The following is an 18854-nucleotide window of genomic DNA, read 5'->3' on the forward strand; positions in this document are numbered from 1 at the left end:
TGCCTTGATTTTGTTGAACCCATGAATTTGGGGAGCTTGAATTGCTTCTGCCACCATCATACAAGACGTTTGTGCTCATCAGTCAGAAGTGTGGCTGGAGACACGATGTTAACCTCCAATTCACATCCCTTCCCTTTGCTGATTATTTGGGGTTGTTCTGTGGTATCAAAATCTCTTCACGAAAGGCTTTTCCATTTTGTGCCTTTCACTGCATCTTTGAGGATTAGCGAAGGAAGGAAGGAGCTGGTGCTGGATTTCATTAGAATAGATCTTTTTGACATTTGCCTCTTGCCATTTCCCCCCAGCTCTTTCCATGGGGGTTGGGGGTGCAGCCTGCAGTTTTGCCTAAACTGAGGGTGGGGAGCCTGAAGAGTTTCTTCCTCTTTCAGGGGAAGTGCAGGAGCCCCCTCTGGTGTCTTCCTGCAGAACGACATCACCTCCAGATGCTCGTAGGACCCTTTTGGAGGACAGAAGCAGACAAAGGGGAGCGAAGTATAAAAGACCAGGAGGCGCACACTGCTGAAAGGGGGCGGAGTTTCTTTGTCATATCCTCCTCCAAAAACACAATTTAGATATTGGTACACTGTCTTGCCTGTTGAAGAACTTCAACTGCAGATATGTTTCGTTAAAAGTTTTGTTGAAGCTGAATTCACTGCAAGCACCAGAACTTCTTATTTATATATTGTATTTTTATCCCACCCTTCCTCCAAGGCACTCGGGGTCCCATCCCATTGTTACCCTCCCCTGTAAGGTAGGTCAGGCTAGGAGTTGGTGACTGCCCTGAAGTCCCATAGAGAGCTTCATGGCAGAGCAGGAATTTGAACCCACATCCCCCCAGGGCTTAGGCTGATGACCAACACAAGGATGGAGAGACAGTGGCAACCCAGCCAGGTGGACAGAGAATGATAATCATCATCATCATCATCATCATCATCTGGCTGGGGATGAAGGGAGTTGGGGTTCCCCACCCCTCCTCTAGCTACTCCACCAAGCTGTCCTTCACCTGATGGGTCACACCTGCTCATCCATAAGCTGCCAAGGGCCACAGCTCAGTCGCAGAACAGCTGTCTCACATGAAGAAGGCCCCACCATCAGAGGCGGTGGGCTAGCTGCCTGTAGGGGCGGGGCAAACATCCCTGGGGGCGGGGCAGCGATGTCATCACCCCCAGGGATGATACCCGGGATGGGTTGCACCTACCGCACCCCTCTTCCTCCGCCAGTGCCCACAACCTGTCTCCTGCTGGCCTAGGTAGGGCCAGGAAAGGCTTTCTTCCAGAAGCCCCAGAGAACTGTTGCTGCCAGTAGGTGGGTGTAGACAACTCTGATTTGGGGGACCAAAGGATGGATACTGCGTAAGGCAGCCTTCTATGCAACTCCTGGGGTGAGAGTGAGGCCTCTCTTACTCTTTCTGCTGGTAGCACTTGTAGCAGTGGGTACACAAACTTGCTGTCATTTGTTACGCAAATAGCACCGGTAAGTGTATAGGGCACTTCATATGATGCCACTGAGCCTGCCCTTAAATAAAAAAGGGCAAGGAAGGAGTTGGGGCAGCCATGTTTTTGCAGCTACAACAAAGGCGGCATTTTTTCATCTCTGCCAAGCTAAGCAGTTGGCTCCTTGTCTCTCTCGCCCTGACCTCGCCACTGTGATCCACGCGATGGTCACCTCCAGACTATCATGATCATGGTGTCAGCATGCAGGGGAGCTTCTTTGGCCATAGATGTGCGCCTCCCAATATGTCATCATGGAAGAGATTAAATGAAGGGCATCTTTCAGTGAGGCACCTGCGCCCTGTAGAGTTCAGTGTCTTGAGCTGTCTGAGTCCAATGAGGAAGAATCTGAGTGGGTCTCCCTGGGTCTCAGTTGATTAATTAAATATTCCTTTTTTTTTTTAATAAATTTTTTATTAATTTCCAATTTTTAACAAACACAAAAACAACATAAAAACAAACACAAAAAATCATAGTTTCTTTACCTTATTTCCATAAACCTCTTTTCCCGGACTTCCCCATGCCTTCCCCTTTTTGCATCCTTTATTTTAACAATTGTTCAGCAACCCTTTTTAGCCAATTAAATATAAATTCATTCTCCTTTTCAATTTCACCCTAAACTAAACACAATTTACCGCTGCAATTCTACGTCTTCCTCTCCCTCAGCATTTTAGCACTCCTCAATTTTATAGTAGCTCTTAAGATATATTTTAAACTTCTTCCAATCTTCTTCCACAGTCTCTTTCTCTTGGTCGCGGATTCTGCCGGTCATTTCTGCCAGTCCCATAAAGTCGATCACTTTCGCCTGCCATTCCTCCAGCGTGGGTAGATTAATTAAATATTCTTATCTCTGCAGATCCCAGAAGGAAGTACCATGTCCGACTCCTGGCCTACAACAGTGTGGAAGAAGGCTACCAGGCAGATCAGACGGTCAGCACTCCTGGATGTGTCTGTAAGTGTTGAATTATTTTATGGAAATCACCAGCTGTGGTTCTATTTTATGGATATAGTGATTGCTGTTTGTTTTCTGCAATCCCTCTAACTGCTTTTGGTATTAGGTTGATATTGTGAAGTCTATGCCTATGGGGAAAGGGCTTTTAAAAAATGTGTCTGTGGTATATGTTCCAATGGACTGAGAGCTTGTTGCCATAGGTTTTGGAGTGATTATAGACTTGTTTGATTTATTAAGACTCTTTAGTGGCTGGAGGTCTTAAACCCTCATGCTGACTGCTATGAGTCCTTTCACAAGATGGGATATTAGTCTAGTTTTCAAACTCTCCCTATCATTCCTAGCCGTTTGCGACTCACATTCCTTGTTGCCTCTTCTCCTCTTTTCCACAGCTGTCCGTGACCGAATGGTCCTGCCTCCACCACCACCTCACCACCTTTATGCCAAAGCAAACACCTCTTCTTCCATCTTCCTGCACTGGGGACGACCTGCATTCACCTCTGCACAAATCATTAACTACACTCTCCGCTGCAACCCTGTAGGGCTACAGAATGCCTCTCTGGTCCTCTACCTCCAGACGTGCGTACCATCCGTTCTGATAATTATACTTGCCCCCATTCCCTTCAGATAGTTCGTGGTTCTTTTAACTGGCATTTTTATGGAGCAACCAGGATTGCAAAGCCAGAGTCGAGCCCCCAGATCTGCTCCAGGGCAAGTTCATTTTGGGGCCCGTTTGTATTCAGCTTGTCTCAACTTGGTTAAATTGGGCTGCTCTTCCTCCTCTTCATCAGCCACAATCCTTGGGTGATACCATAAGGCTTTGGCCCTGATCCAGCAACCAGGCTCTCTTTAGTCAATGTGTGATTTGGAAAGTGGCCTCTTTTGCTGTAAAAGCTTCAAGCTCAGGAAAATATAACCTGGAGTTAGTTTCAGTTAACGGTTATGGAGACCCCAAGCGTTAAGGGTATAAGCTTACTCTGACATGAATTTCTCCTTCCTAAAAAGGTTTTGTAAACAACACAATATAAATTTTTGTCTTATGTGTATGGGTAGAGGTTTAATATGTATTTTATTTGGGGGTAGTGGTCTTGATACAACAGGCTGTGGAATGTATCAATAAATTAAATTACAGTATATTTAATCAAAGCATTCCCCCCAGAAGGGAACGCTAAAAAAAACTTTGAAAAAATAATTAAGTATTTAGTAATGCCCTTATTCAGGGACGCAGGTGGCGCTGTGGGTTAAAGCCTCAGCGCCTAGGACTTGCCGATCGAAAGGTCGGCGGTTCGAATCCCTGCGGCGGGGTGCGCTCCCGCTGCTTGGTCCCAGCGCCTGCCAACCTAGCAGTTCGAAAGCACCTCCGGGTGCAAGTAGATAAATAGGGACCGCTTACCAGCGGGAAGGTAAACGGCGTTTCCGTGTGCGACTCTGGCTCGCCAGAGCAGCGATGTCACGCTGGCCACGTGACCCGGAAGTGTCTCCGGACAGCGCTGGCCCCTGGCCTCTTAAGTGAGATGGGCGCACAACCCCAGAGTCTGTCAAGACTGGCCCGTACGGGCAGGGGTACCTTTACCTTTACCTTTTAATGCCCTTATTCAGATATTAGGCTTTTTAAGGGCAATATGTTTTCTAGACTATTTTCTTTTCAGTTTCCAAAGTCTTCCTGCCTCTGGCTCCATCGCTTACAAACGCCACATATGAGGTCACAGTGATGATGCCATGATCTACCCACTTGGCAATGCCTAGTGAACTTAGAGACCTGCCTGTTATGTTTTTTATCAATTAGAGGGTGCCAACCTCTTCAAGGCCATATGATATATGGCCAGTCATGGCACATTTCCTGGAGAGGCCACGTAGACCAGACATGTCATTGTTCATGTTGGGGCAATAATGAGAGTGAGCTGGAAATTTATGACTTCCTTGCTTGTAAGTGTTCAGGTTCTGCAATCCAGGGCAGGTGTTGCTTTCTTGATGGGCCAGAAGATGGAGTCCTCCTTCTCAAGTGTTATATTTCAGCCATCCTGTAGAAACATTAGAATACCTCTTTAAGTTTCACATTTTCTGGGTTTTGCAGAAGGGAGCAGGGTCAGGTCACTTTGGTGGAAAACGGATCAGCCACTCCTGGTATTAAATTTTGCTTTCTCATGTTTCTATGTTTACAGCTCAGAAACGCATATGATGGTTCAGGGACTGGAGCCAAGTACTAAGTATGAGTTTGCGGTTCGGCTACATGTGGATCAGCTCTCAAGCCCTTGGAGTCCTGTGGTCTACCACACGACGCTTCCAGAAGGTGAGGGTGACATTGTAAAGAAATGCTCATGTCATCATGCTCTGGGTTACTACCCAGCAGCCCCAGTTCCCTTTGACCAGCTGGGCAGTGGGCAAGATCCCATGCAAAGGGTGTCTTTGTGTACATTTTGCCAATGTTGATCACCTGCCATGGCATGTTTGTATGTGCGTTGATGCCAGGTGCTACAAACCCTTTGGGTATCTTGTTCCGAAGCAATGAATTTCAGGGTGGTGGCTCTGGACATCAAAGGGGGAAACAAAAATGACAATTTAAGCTGAGGGCACATTTGTGTCCATGGGAGAGGATTCTTCAGTTGGCATCTAGAAGTTTAGTTACATTGCAAGCAATTTTGGGGACCTTCCAGTGTGTTTGGACAGGGGGGTTTCAAGGCAAGGGCTTGCGGATTTGTTTGCCTCCCAGTAATTCTGTGTGGCTTACCCCCCCCCCCCAGCACCAGCTGGTCCTCCGCTGGGAGTGAAGGCAACTCTGATAGAGGAAGACACAGCCTTGGTTTCCTGGAAGCCTCCCGGTGGGCTTGGCACTGTCATATCACGCTACACAATCCTCTATGCATCAAGGAAAGCTTGGATCGCTGGCGAGTGGCAAGTCCTGCACCGGGAAGGTGAGTGAGTGACTGTGGCAAGGTGGCTGTGGAGAGCTTGTTCCCAGCTTTATCCAGGTAAATCTAAACTTGCTGTTTCTGCTAAATGCTACCAGCCCTGTTAAGCAGGGCTCGCCTCCTGGGTGATAGACTGTCTGATAGAATCCAGAGTTTCACCTTGAACTTTGTTGGAAAAGTTGCTTCCTCCACTCAGATATCAGAAGGGAGAGAGAAAAGGGAGCAAGCCAGCCTCCCTTGTGTGCTTCAGCTAGGCAGCAATATTTAAACCTAGCACCCACAACTCTGCTGGAAACACAGAGGATGCTCCTGGAATGCGGGCTGGTTGCTCAGCTAGATTTTTCTTCTGCCTGCCTGGTTTGTGGTAGAGGAGGAGAAAGGAGGTGGGGCTGAGAAGGTTCTTCTTCTGGAAGAAGAACTATTAAGAGACTTTTGGACTATTAATTGGTTTAGAAATTCTTTTAAAGAAAGAGATTAAACATTTATGAGATTAAACATTTAGAGGACTACAGGTTGACCATCCTTTTTCTAGATTCAGATTATAAACGACCGGGTCCAACTCAACAGCATGTTCGTGTAGAAAGTGAGGAATTCTTATACTGATAAGCAGATTGAGGCCATCATCTCTATTCTGGTCTACCCTACTATTTAGCTATTCTGGATCAGCTCTCCAGCTGATGTTGGACTCAAAACTTCCACTGGTCCCAGCCAGTGCAGCCAGGGTTCCTGGGGATATACTCCAGCAGCAGCTGAAGGGCACCAGGGTCTAGATAAAGTCAGTTGGGTCTGTCCGGCTCTCAGGGAACATGATATGGTCAGCTATATCCCAATTCAATCTTCCTGCCTTGTTTTGTCTCCCTCTCCTATAGGAACTATAACAATGGCTTTGCTGGAGAACCTGATGGCAGGAAACATCTACCTCATTAAAATAGCTGCTTCCAATGAAGTGGGGGAAGGGCCTTTCTCCAACGTGGTGGAACTTGCTGTCCTACCAAAGGAAGCATCGGAATCAAACCAGAGACCCAAACGCTTGGATTCGGCAGATGCTGATACAGGTGAGTGCAAAGAATTTGTGACAATCACCTAGTCAGGTCTTAGAACACCAGGTCTTTATGTTATTACGATTCACATTTACGGTCTTTTCACACATTCTTTACTATTGTTTGTTGCTGTTATAATACATTTTTAAGATTACATTCTGTCATGAAGTTTTCTCAGAATGGTTTACAGTAGCTCTCAAAGCAGTGTAAATATGAATCCTAAAATACAATTTAAAACTACAGCAATGAAAACAATACCTCAGCTCTGGCCTCTTTTTGGTAACCTAAACGTGGTTGCCAAAAGCCTGGGAAAACAGAAAATGTCTTTGCCACAACAATGAGGGAAGGACTAGTCACAGGGTCTGTTCTTCTCCATCCCCACCTGCACATGTGATTTATTTATTTATTTTACTTATACGTGATTCTTCTGCATGATGTGAAACAGGCTGCCTGTTTCAAGAGTCACTATAATGTTACACTGGGGGTGGGAGGGAAATGTGTGTAGATTGTTATGTGTTAAGTTTGCCTCGTATTGTGAATCTACAGTTGAGTGGCAAAAAAGGACAGACACACAGTCTACCCACCCTCTCCTCCACACACCTCAAATACTTTCCTAAGTAAAATCACACTTGAAGGGAGCCTTAGCTGGAAAGAGCAGCTATGAAGCTACCTTAAATCAAGGCTTCTGCAAATGTCAAACCTGCAGGGACAAAGAGTAGCTCCTGGGGAATTCTCCGACCCCACTGACTTCAGTAAGAAATCCTTGGAGACCCACAGTTTGCGCAACCAAACATGGCACCTTGGAGGCGCCTGGTTCCTCTATTTGTTTGTGGCTCTCAGAGTAGCTGACAAAAATCTGTGTTAAAACACTCCCTGCAGTCGGGCTTACAGTCTAAAATGACATTTTTTAAAAAATTCATTTGTTTATTATTTGATTTATGCCCCCAGTTTACCATAAGAATAAAACATATGATATATAAAAGCTAAAACACAGATTAAAACATCAGAACAGTATTGCATGATGACACACAAGGAAAAAGTAGGGAGGTGGGTTGCTCCTGCAAATGTTTGTAAAGTGACCCTTATTAGAAGGCAGTTGAGAGCAGTAATTTCTCAGTGATGGCTGTGGGGAGTGTGTATGCCTTTCTCAAGGTCAGTGAGGGGAGGAGCCCAGGGAGGGTCCCAAGGGCCAGATAGAGAGTGCTGCATCTGGCCCCCGGGCCTCATCTTGCCTGGGAACCGGGCACCTTTGTATGGAAAGCAGCCTGTTACAGCCTGGCCCAGTTAGTTTCCTCAGGAATCCCCGATGTCCGTAGCTGATGCTTCTTGTGTTTTCAATTGCAAGGGGTGCCCAGAAATTGTGCTGCAAAAAGGGCACAGAAATGATAGACCTGGGTGTTGCTTTCTTCCTTGCAGCTAATTCCGGCTATTACCAGCTGGACCGGAAGTCGATGACAGGCATCATTGCAGGTGTCTGCATTGCCCTGACGTGCATCTTGATCTGCATCCTCATCTTGATCTATCGCAGCAAAGCCAGGTAAGCTTGGAGGGGGCAGCTAGCTGCTTCCAAAGTGGTACCATTGAAGCACCCACAGAAGTGAGGGTCCGGTGAGGTTGGGGGGACTTTGGAGTGCTGAAGCACACTTCTCACTTGGAGCAATTCAGTATTTTGACAGCAATGGGCTCCCAGGCTCAGGCCCTGAGTGGAATCTGTGGGAGGGGAAGTCTGAAGCCCATGACCTTTGAGACAGTACACCTGTTTGCATGCTGTGGACATGTGTGTTCTTCTGCTTGGAGAAGCTTACCTGAGATGTGTCTGGATTTGCAGTAAACAACTGTTTTGCTTACATATCCCAGGTCTTAAAACTCCTGGGATCTGGAGCCAGAATATACACAAGCTGAACGGTCAAGTATAGCAGCTTTTGCCAGGCTGGCCCATTTCAGGCTGTGGTTGAGGATGGAGTGAGGATCACCTGTTCAAATGCTTTAAAAACAAATACTGTAGTTTAGGGTGGAATAAGGCAAGGGTAGAACCTTGTAGGGAGTGTTGTGGTTTTGTTTTGTATTGTATTTACTGGGGAGCTTTGTAAATATTCAAGCACATGAACACACCCAGACACCTGCAATCTAAAGTCCAGTTCCAGATGAATCCCAGAGAGTTTGGTTCCATTCATAAATCACTGCAGTCGGTTGATTTTAAGAGGGCTGGGAAATCTTTGGCTCTGCAGATGTTATTGGCCTCTGACTCCCATCATCCAGCAACATCTGGAGGGCCAAAGAATCCTCTCTCCTGATCTAACAGGATGTGGGCACGCAAGATCGAAAGGAATTTGCCTCAGCCTAGCCTGCTTGTCTTAAGTCTCACTTTCCTTCCTGCTCCACATTGAACAGGAAAACGTCAGCCCCCAAAAGCATCCATCAAGTGTCCCACCAGCACTCTCACAGCAGCATCTCTTCCATGGGTGCCAATGAGGTGGGCAAGAGCATAGAAGACCTTGCTGAGAATGAGGAATCTCTACAGCCAATGATGGCGGGAAGCAGCTTCCTGGATGCCAAGGTACAACGGCCTGTCTTTTCTGGGCTCCTGCTGCCTTAACTTTCTTTGCTTTTGCTTGTTTATTCAGAAAATTTACACAGACAGCCCAGCCTGCCAAGGGATTTGCACCACACAGGACAGCTTACAATAATTAGAAGCAAAACAGTCTCATAAAAGCAATGAAGCAGCACAAAAATGGAAGCAGGCTTGATGGATAAAATCATTTTAAAAATGAGGGTCACATGAAAATAGTCTGCCCAGGGAGACCAGTGCTGTCTGGAAAAGGAAAGTTAAATAGTCACCGAAAAATTATTATTTATTGAAGTTTTATAGCACCCTTCATCCAAAGATCATAGGGAAGTTTACAACATAAAAATACAAAATGAGAACACAAAAAACCAATAACACCCCTCCCACAAACACATTTAAAAGCCATAGATCTTAAGTGGGGGAAGACAAATGGCTCTCAAGAAGTAAGGCATTCCCAGGTCCATCTGTAGCCACTATGGAGCCTCACTCCTCATCCCAACTAATTGTGTCTCAGTCGAGATACAGAAAAGGCTCTCTTTGGGTGTGGTCAGGCTGATATAGGAGGAGAGGAGCCCTCAGTTACCCTAGAGCAGGGGTCAGCAAACTTTTTCAGTAGGGGGCCAGTCCACTGTCCCTCAGACCTTGTGGGGGGCTGGACTATATTTTGGAAAAATAATAATGAACAAATTCCTATCCCCACAAATAACCCAGAGATGCATTTTAAATAAAAGGACACATTCCACTCATGTAAAAACACGCTGATTTCCGTGGGCCGGATTTAGAAGGCGATTGGGCCAGATCCGGCCCCCAGGCCTTAGTTTGCCTACCCATGCCCTAGAGCCAAGCTTTTTAGGGCTTCAAAGATAAAGAAGCTGGCACACCCAACTTAGATGCATTTAAGATAGGGTTTCTCAAATTTGGGTCTCCAGCTATTGTTGGACTGCAACTCCCATCATCCCTAGCTAGCAGGACCAATGATCATGCCATGGAGTGGGAGAAGTGTTTGTGGGATTCTCCCACCTCTCAGGTGTCAAAGTGTCTTGCCCAGCCTTTGCTGCTATGCACTATTGATAGGAAGGCCATTTGCAGGCAGCAAAAAGTCTTGCGCCAGATCTCTGAGTTCAGGGCACTTCAGCATATCCGATGAAAAAGAGAAACAGAAGCCCCCCCCCCCACACACCACTTTCAAAAAATGATCCCTAAGAAAGGACAGGGACACCAGAAACCAGGGCCTCCCAAGCCCATCCTGTCAAGGGATCCAGAAAGATACCAGAGTCAATGGTACTGAAACTCTACAGAAAAGCTCGTTCTCTTCAGCTCCCAGGGTAAAGATTTCACCAAAGCAGCCCAAATCCCCAAAACCAGGCCTGAAGCCACATGGAAATGTGTCTAGGGGAGGGGTTTCCAACTTGTGGCCCATGCGCCACCAGTGGTTTGGAGCTTCTTTTGGGTGATCTGTGGCACGTCCACATTAAATAGTCATGGTGATTTTATTTGTATTTTTGTTACCGCTTTTATTTATTACATTGTATTACAGTTTGAATTTTATGGAACTGAAATTGTAATACAATAAAATACAATATAAGAAATAAAAAAGCAATAAAGTCACTATTAAAAACCACTCAGCCCAGCACATTGCAACTGCTACAACAGGCAGAAAAATCATTGGGTGGTCTGCAAAGACCATCCATAATTTTCAAGTGGTCTGTGAGGGAAAACGTTCATGCGCCACTGGTCTAGGATAATCCATGTTACATTTTGTAGAAAGCCTATCATGCTTGAACCTGCCAAGAGCATTTGATACTAGACAGAGATAGTGCTGGTGCTTTTCTAGGGCTCCCCCCTGCCCCATCTGTAACATTCTCCAACTTATTCAGAAGGTGAGTTCTTCCAGAGAAGCCAGTGGCTGTCAGAAGACTTCTGCTCTTTCTTCTCCAGTGGCTTTTGGGGAACAGCAGCAGCATGTCAAGGCTACCTTCAAGAGCACCAAGCTCACTGTTTCTTGCTTCCAGTCTGCATCCACCTCATTAAAATAGCCTCTTTCCTTAGAAACATGTGGTCTAAAATTACAGCCCCACAAAAGTTGCCCTTCTCACAAGTGCTCTTTACTTTTGACTTTGCTGTAGACTAAATGTCCTCTCAACAGAAATCAAGCAGACTTTTGTGGGTGTTTGGGGGGATGGGGTTGAATGCAAGAATTTGCAAGGTTTCAAACACAGTCCTATGCATGTTTACTCAGAAGTAAGTCCCACTGTGTTCAGTTGGGCTTACAGCTAGGTAAGTGTGCATAAAAGGTAAAGGTAAAGGTACCCCTGCCCATATGGGCCAGTCTTGACAGACTCTGGGGTTGTGCGCCCATCTCACTTAAGAGGCCAGGGACCAGCGCTGTCCGGAGACACTTCCGGGTCACGTGGCCAGCGTGACATCGCTGCTCTGGCGAGCCAGAGCCGCACACGGAAACGCCGTTTACCTTCCCGCTGGTAAGCGGTCCCTATTTATCTACTTGCACCCGGAGGTGCTTTCGAACTGCTAGGTTGGCAGGCGCTGGGACCGAGCAGCGGGAGCGCACCCCGCCGCAGGGATTCGAACCGCCAACCTTTCGACCGGCAAGTCCTAGGCGCTGAGGCTTTAAGCCACAGCGCCACCTGCGTCCCTAAGTGTGCATAGTATTGCAATTTAAGCCAATCTGCTTCCAAGAGAGAGCAGAAATTGCTGGAGTTAATATTTTTTTGTAGAGTTTTAGAGTTGAGTTGTGAGGACCTTGTTTTAATTTCAGCCAAATCCTTTTTCCATTGTGTAACTTAAGGTTTCCTCCCCTATCTCTTAGGGTGGTACCAATTTAATTATAAACAGCTATGGGCCAATTGCAAAGAAGAGTTCCAGGAAATGGCTCTTCTTTCAAGACTCTAAGAGAGTGAAGTCAGAAGAGGTAAGAGAATGACTGAGTGTATTCTGCCTCCTGGCCTCTTCAGGCTTGAGAGTGGCTCTGAATTTCTGCCTTGATATCTTGTGTTGGGGCATTTTGTGAAGTGAACTAATCACAAGAGCAATCCTCAAATCTCATATAGCTCAAGAGCTTCTCTTTCCTTTGGCGTGAGACAGGGTTGGCTCAAGATAATTTGCTGCTTGATGCAAAGCGCCTCATGGCAGCTCTCCCCATCCTGTGTGCCGAATCAGACTTGAATCTTACCTCAACATGGCATACTGTATCTGCACCACACCTGAGGTCCCGGGGAGGCTGTGTGGCACATGGGGCTGTATTTTCCCACACCTTGCAGCCAATCCCCATTCTCCAGCATCTGCCACCTGAGGTGACAACCTCATGGTAGGACCAGGCCTAGTTAGAGAAGATGTTGTTCTTTGCAGTTTATTTCAGTCTCCAGCTTGCCCTACTATGAGGTAGTGAAGCAGGAAGGCATTTCCAATTGACTTCAAAAGATAGGCATGGTTTGGGAGAGAAATGGCCTCGTGAGCCAGTTTGGACCCCCAGAAGGCCAAAATTGGCCATGTGTTTCCTACTCCAGATCTCAGTGTTCACCTTATACCAGCAGAGTTTTTGGGTGTTGCCTGTATTCTATTTTGGTCTATTCTGCCTTAGAAGCACCTTTATTTTTGTGTAATGCTTTTCCTCCCTGTGTTTCCTCCAGACCCAGAGATGTTTTACAAAAGCAGTGTGTTTGTATCAGTCGGGCACTGCCGTCCTCATTGGCAAAGATGCCTCCCCAGAGCAAAAGCTGAACTACCAGGCTGCGTACAGCATCGTTGCTGACACAGAGCATTCAGCAAACAGTGAAGAAAGCCACGAAACTGGTGATTCTGGAAGGTTCTCTCATGAGTCCAATGAAGAACTTCACCTCTCTGTGGGCGTCAGTGCTACTCCAGTGACCCCCGATTCCTTTGCAGGCAGTGCCCCCGTGTGTCCGCTCCCGAGTGCCTCTGAAGAGCCTCCTGACCAAAGTCCGCCGCCACTTCTCCAGCTGCCGCCTGCAGGACAAAACTGAGCCTGCCACCAGAGCGGCGTGTGTGTGTCTGTGTCTGTATGTCTGTGTGTGTCTGTTCAAAGGACAATGAACAAAGAGCCAAAGCTTTAAGTGGGAACCCTGAGTGGCCAACAGGCGATCCCGCAATTCTGTCGACCATTTTTGTTTTTTTAAGAAATGTGTTAAAACTCACGCTTTTTGAATGTTCAGTGCTCAACAATGTGAAAGGAAAGTACGGATTTCTGAGCAGAGCGAAGAAGAGAAGTTTTTATATATCTATATATCTATATATCTATCACTGGAGCAAAGGTGATCCCTTTGCTTGAATATCTACCTCAGTTTGCCGGGTGGCATTACCTCATGTTTTTTTGTGTTGAGAGTTGGTCTCGGCTACATAACTGACGATAACTTCCTAGTAGTCCCATGTATTTTCCCTCCATTTTATGTATAGGGTGTGAATGTGTGTGTGTGATCCAAAGGAGTTGTGTTGGCAGGTGAGCAGGGATGTTCAGCTGAAGCTCTGGCTTTGAGGAAAAGGCGGGGGGGGGGGAGCCTCTCCATGGGGCAGGAGCAGAGGACCAGGGCCAGACTGGAATCTGGAAGGAGGGACTCTGACTGCAGCCTTTTCTGCCAAACCCCCTAGAAGGTTGCCTAGCGAGGGAGCCCAGGCTCTTATGACTGCTTCACAAGAGGCCAGGGCCTGTTGAGTTGTTTTGCCTTCAGGGCTGCAGCCCTGGGAGGGGGCCAGTAATTGGCAGCCCCTGAGCTCCCAAACACTGAATCGCTTTCCTTTTGAGACTTGAGGGTCACATCTCCCTCCTCCTTCCCCCAACCTGCCTCAGACAGTGCCTTCTTCTTCTGATCACATCAGCCGAGCATTTTTTGGTCAGGATATGCTGTGGTGAATTGCTCGGGCCCAGCCGTTATTCCCTATTCCTTGACTTGCGCCCATCAGGCAGGTAATGCTAAAAAGGGAGTGTTTCCTCATGCTTCAGAGCAATGGTGCCTTTCACTATATAGATATCTTATGAAATCACTGTTTTGCCTTATGCCTTTTTTAGTATTCATGAAGTTGCTTCAAAGAACAGAAAGATGCCTTAAATGTGCTCTGCAGGTTGTGGGGTGCAAAGGGTCTCAAGTGCTCAGAAACTCTTCTCATAGGTCTGTTTCTGGCCCGTCCTGAGCTCCCCAACCCTGCTCAGGGCTCCTTGCTTCAGATTCAGATGCTGTGATTCTTGCATTGCAGGGGGGTTGGACCACATCCCTTCCAACTCTACAATTCTGTGATTCTATGAAAAGCGTTAGGTCCTTCCACAGGCCAGCTTGAGCTCTGCCAAGGCCTCTCTTAGAACAAAGGAGCCAGAGACTGAGCTGAACAGCTTCTCAGAAGAGGGGGGCACCTGTTTCTGCCACCTCATACCCACACAACTCCTGTTTTATACTACCTCCTTTTAAAGTTATTCTAGTATTATTGTTTTCCCGTACTCAGGGCGCAGTTTGTTACTTTTTAAGCTGTCTTGCAGCAATGTGAGGCAAACTGACAGGGTATTGTGTATTATTTTGTTTTTAAGTTTGGGAGAGAATGCGAGAGAGTGAATGAGAAAGCAAGTGAGAGAGAGAGAGAGGGCTATATTCACCAAAGTTGGGAGCCAGTCAATAGAGATCTCCCCCTCCTCTCCCCCAATCAGAATTCATTTCTTTTTCCAAAGAACGCAATACTGGCAATTAACTTCCCAGGGAAATCCCTGGTTCTGTTGCGGACAGCAAAAAAATGTCCACTTGTGCCATATTAAGATGGGAGCCAGTATGCAGGTATGTTTGGGGAAGAGGAGGGGGAACTAAGAAATCTCTCCCCACCTACCCTTTTTCATTTTTCTTTGGTGAATTGGCCTCTGTAGATCTTTAGAATGCAGGTGTATGTTTGCTAGCGCTGTACCAGACAAGACCTGTTCACCTTTCACAATTTTCTTGACGCAAAGGCTTTAAAGATGATAATAATCTTGTACCAAAGAATTTTCTGTAGAAAAGAGAAGAAAGCTGCATATTTTCCAAAAAAAATAATGGTAATTGAGCTAGTTAAAACTATAGGTTTGCATACATTTTATTACCTAAGTAGTTACTAACCAAAAGGAGGAGAGAACCAAACGAGAAGGGGCCTCTATGGACTGTAGGAGTTTATGGTCCAAATTAGTTCTACAATGTTAACTATCTTTATTGTTACAAAAGACAGCCTTTAAAGAAAATTGAAATAAGACCTTTTCAGCATATAAAATCTCCAAAGACTTCCAAGTGTAATTTTGTTTTCCTTTTCTTCAGCAACTAAGCTCTTTTAACAGTCCAGTATTAGATACACTATAATATTTTTAAATGTGTTTTATATATATATATATTTACTTGCTGAAGAAAAAGAAACTTGTCTCACCAAAGATTTTATTTTTGGTCTCATTGGACAAAGCTGTGTCGGGCACAGTGGAGAGTGCGCTGCTTGAAGCCAGGAGACAAAATACGGCACAGTTCATGCCGTGAAACTCCTGGCATCCTTGGCGAGCCTCTTAGCAATGGCTGATATGCCAAGGTAACCATTTTCTTCTCCCAAAGACTTGTTTGCTGTGAAGTACTGACACTTTTTGACCCCTTCCTGATGCTGTTGGGTGACGCCAATAGATCCCCCTCCTCAGCAGTTTCATGCCAAAGACCCATCAAGCTCCACGGCTGCTCTGGGAATAATCAAGAGGAGCAGGTGCGGCTGTGGGAACCGTAGTAGATGGTGGCTGCCATTGTTGGGCCCTTAGGCTGGAAGATGCTTCGCGATCTCTCTTGCCCTGAGCATTTTAGACTGGGATAAGGTTTCGATAGCTTTCAAGTTACACGGGACTCGGTGAGGCCTCACAAAGAGCTCTGTGAAAATTAAAAGTCTGCCTGCATTTGTGTGGGCAAATCTTGGCTCATCTGAGTAAAGATACTACTTTTACCTCACACGTGTCTTCTACTGGAATTCTTGTCAGTCAGACAGCGGGTTAATTGCCTCAGTTTCCAAAGATATCCAGTTAACTAAAGAGAGTGGCTTTATCCACAAGGTGATCTGCCAGTAAAGAAATAGCTTTTATTCAAGTACTACTTAGCAGCAAATGAAGAAAAAAACCAAAGATATTTAAGGTTACCTCAGTATAGAGGCATGATGTGTTAGGTAGGTCTCTTTGCCTTTTTTTTTTTTGAGTTAGCATTATATTATAATATGTCCCTCCAGCCTGCATCCAGAGAGGCGCTTAGTACCTGCTTTGCCTTTGAATCACCATATGGCAAAACCAAGGATAATTCTAGACCCTTCTTTATCCCAGGGTGTGATGGCTGTGGGAGCAGCTTCCGCTGCTGAGTCCTGGAAGGGGTTGTAAGCCAGCCAACTTTCAAGAATGACTCTTTCTTGGGGCTCTCCTTTATCACAGAAGTTATCTTCTTCTAGAATGTGAATTTCCTTGGCCTTTAAAAATGTCCAAAGGATAGCTGAGTAAAACTGTCATTTCCTTTACCTCTGAAGAGCCAACAGAGAACCTTTTTTGATCCCAGTGGGATCTGAATTGGGTGGAAATGAGGCTATCTGGGAAGTGCATGCTCTGGAGTAGTCCCATTGGTTTCAATGCTAAGACACCGAAAGAGTGGCCCCAGGGGGCATAAGCGGTGTGCTGAGCCATGGGTGCTTGCCCCCAATGGCAGCCTCAAGACCATGTGGCAATAATGCTGAAGCCATGATGTCCAGGGAGCAGGCTTTGCGCTTCTTATTCTTACCTCTGGTATTTGTGAGCAAAATGTGCAGGCAGAATTTTATCTAGTTTGGTGATGACTGTCCACAGACCCCAAGTTCTGGAGGTGGGAAGACTCTCCCTTGTGTAGTGGCCAATTTTTCCAAATATGTATTAGAAGATGAGCATAGGTCCAGATTATATATTTTCAGTGTGATGTCAACCCAAAAGCCAGGGCTGGCGTAAGGAGCGTGTGTATGTGTGCAATCTTTAGGTCTTTAAGGAAGCTGGCGTGATTTGAAAAGCCTGCCTGGCTCATGTCTGGGATGCTGATCTCTCTTGAGTCTCAAGTGCATTTGGTGTACTGTGCGAATCCGCCACTGGGCCAAGTGCAAGAATTTTCTAAAGACACATCTATCCAACCTCTGCACTGGCACTATTTCTGGTAAAGTTAGAAAATTTAAAGCATTTCCCTATGACAGCTTTACAAATTTGTTCCTTTTAGTTATTCTACCACTTAAGATTAAATAACTACTGCTGGATAGGAACATGCCTTTGCTCTGTGTACACAGTCCCTTTGACAAGCTGTGGCTGAACCAGGAAGCCTTTGATTGACCTTTAGTTTATCTTTTTTTTCTGAACCAGGAAACTATGGTTACCAGCTTTGGAACCAACTAGGATGTTAACACAGCTTCAAACCATGGTTCAGCATCCTGTCTTATTCCAAAGCTGATAACCATAGTTTCCCAGGTTGGATAAAACAGGAAACAGTGGTTAATTGAAGACTTCCAAGTTTGCTAGCTAGGACCAAAGGAGCTGCATTCATGGGCAAACACTCAATCATAGCTTTTTAAGCCAAAATATGGCCAAGCAGACGCAGCCACACTCCCACTATAAAACATCTTGCTCAAACCAGATCCACAAATTTGAATCTGATCTGAACATGATTTGGACCTAGTAGGAATTTGTTGTTTTTCCTTCTGTCTTTTGTGCACATACACACTCCTTAAACCCACCTTGTGCTTTTGGTAAATGGCTTGTTCATGAAACCTAGGCTTTTAAAAAACAAAAATATTTTTTGTTTCTGTTGTATTTTTAAATATGTGAATGAACTGCAAGTGCGGGAGTCCAGCTATATTTCTTTTGCGAAGGGTGTTCTGGCTCCCGGCGCTCCTTCTGCTGTTTCTGGTAAGGGCAGCAACAGCTGACTGGCAAATGGAGGACAAAGCTGAATTATATTAATTTTATATTTGACTCAGGGGATCAGCTCTGTGAATTCCATTGCATGAGGGCAGCTGGTGTTTGCCTTGATAATGAATGTACCTTTTTCAATGTATTTTTTAATGTTTTGTTTAATAATGTGGATTTTTTTAAAACGAAATTCTTTTTTGAAAAATAGCATTATAGTGAATGTTAAACCTTGGTGTGTTTCTCCTCTTCCCCACCCCTCAGGCTTGTTCTTATACTAGCACAAATGTCATGCCAAAAATGAGTAGAAATTTAAATGCCAAAATGTTTATAAAACTGCTGTCTAATACTGATGGATTGCACAGTTTAAATAAAAGTTTCCTTTAGTAAAAGTTTTCCTTTTTTCTTTCAAGGAGTAATTGTCCTTGCAGTTTCTTCGATGGGTCAATACTTTGGGGAGGGGCTTTGCATGGAGCAAGTGAGGGAGAAAGCTGAAATAAGGACATCAGGACCATTCTTGGGAAGACAAAATAGTCTCTCAGCAGTGTTTCCCCATACCATCATAAGAATCCGTACAAGGAGGAACTCAGCTTTCACATGGTTATGCCCCTTACTTCTTGGCTTTCTCAACAAAGGCCCTTTGAGTCTTTTGCACAATTTGGTATGAACTGAGTATTTTTATTTACCAAAAGTTTAGACCATTTTTATAAGCCAATGATATTCAGATTTTTAAAATATTTATTATGCACTCTTGCAATGAAGCCTCGCCCATAGCCAGCACCTCAACCTTCATCTTGAGACACTTCCTGTTTTGGTTTTTTCCATCACAAATTTGTGCATACACACACACACACACACACCCCTTGCTGCTCAGCTACATTATAAGGTCTCTCAAAGGCTGTCCCCTCCCACTCGCTGCTCACCTTTTCAACAGCGCACTGCATACCTTTTTTTAGAATTGGGGTCCTAATTGCCCACTTTGATGACTCACTTTA

The 18854-nt window shown here is 45.5% G+C and overlaps 1 protein-coding gene across 1 annotated transcript in view; it reads left to right on the forward strand.

Annotated features, from left to right (window-relative positions):
• Positions 1 to 18245, forward strand: part of PRTG (protogenin) — an 82028-nt gene extending 63783 nt beyond the window's left edge. Inside the window, exons 12-20 of the mRNA XM_079953542.1 lie at positions 2347 to 2442; positions 2832 to 3018; positions 4602 to 4729; positions 5181 to 5351; positions 6218 to 6403; positions 7805 to 7925; positions 8780 to 8945; positions 11782 to 11883; positions 12602 to 18245. Coding sequence (XP_079809668.1) covers positions 2347 to 2442; positions 2832 to 3018; positions 4602 to 4729; positions 5181 to 5351; positions 6218 to 6403; positions 7805 to 7925; positions 8780 to 8945; positions 11782 to 11883; positions 12602 to 12955 — 1511 coding nt within the window. The 3' untranslated portion in view covers positions 12956 to 18245. The remainder of the gene's footprint in view (positions 1 to 2346; positions 2443 to 2831; positions 3019 to 4601; positions 4730 to 5180; positions 5352 to 6217; positions 6404 to 7804; positions 7926 to 8779; positions 8946 to 11781; positions 11884 to 12601) is intronic.
• The last annotated feature ends 609 nt before the right edge of the window (positions 18246 to 18854 follow it).

Source organism: Podarcis cretensis, assembly GCF_951804945.1.
Source record: "Podarcis cretensis genome assembly, chromosome: 14".
In the NCBI taxonomy this organism is placed as follows: Eukaryota; Metazoa; Chordata; class Lepidosauria; order Squamata; family Lacertidae; genus Podarcis; species Podarcis cretensis.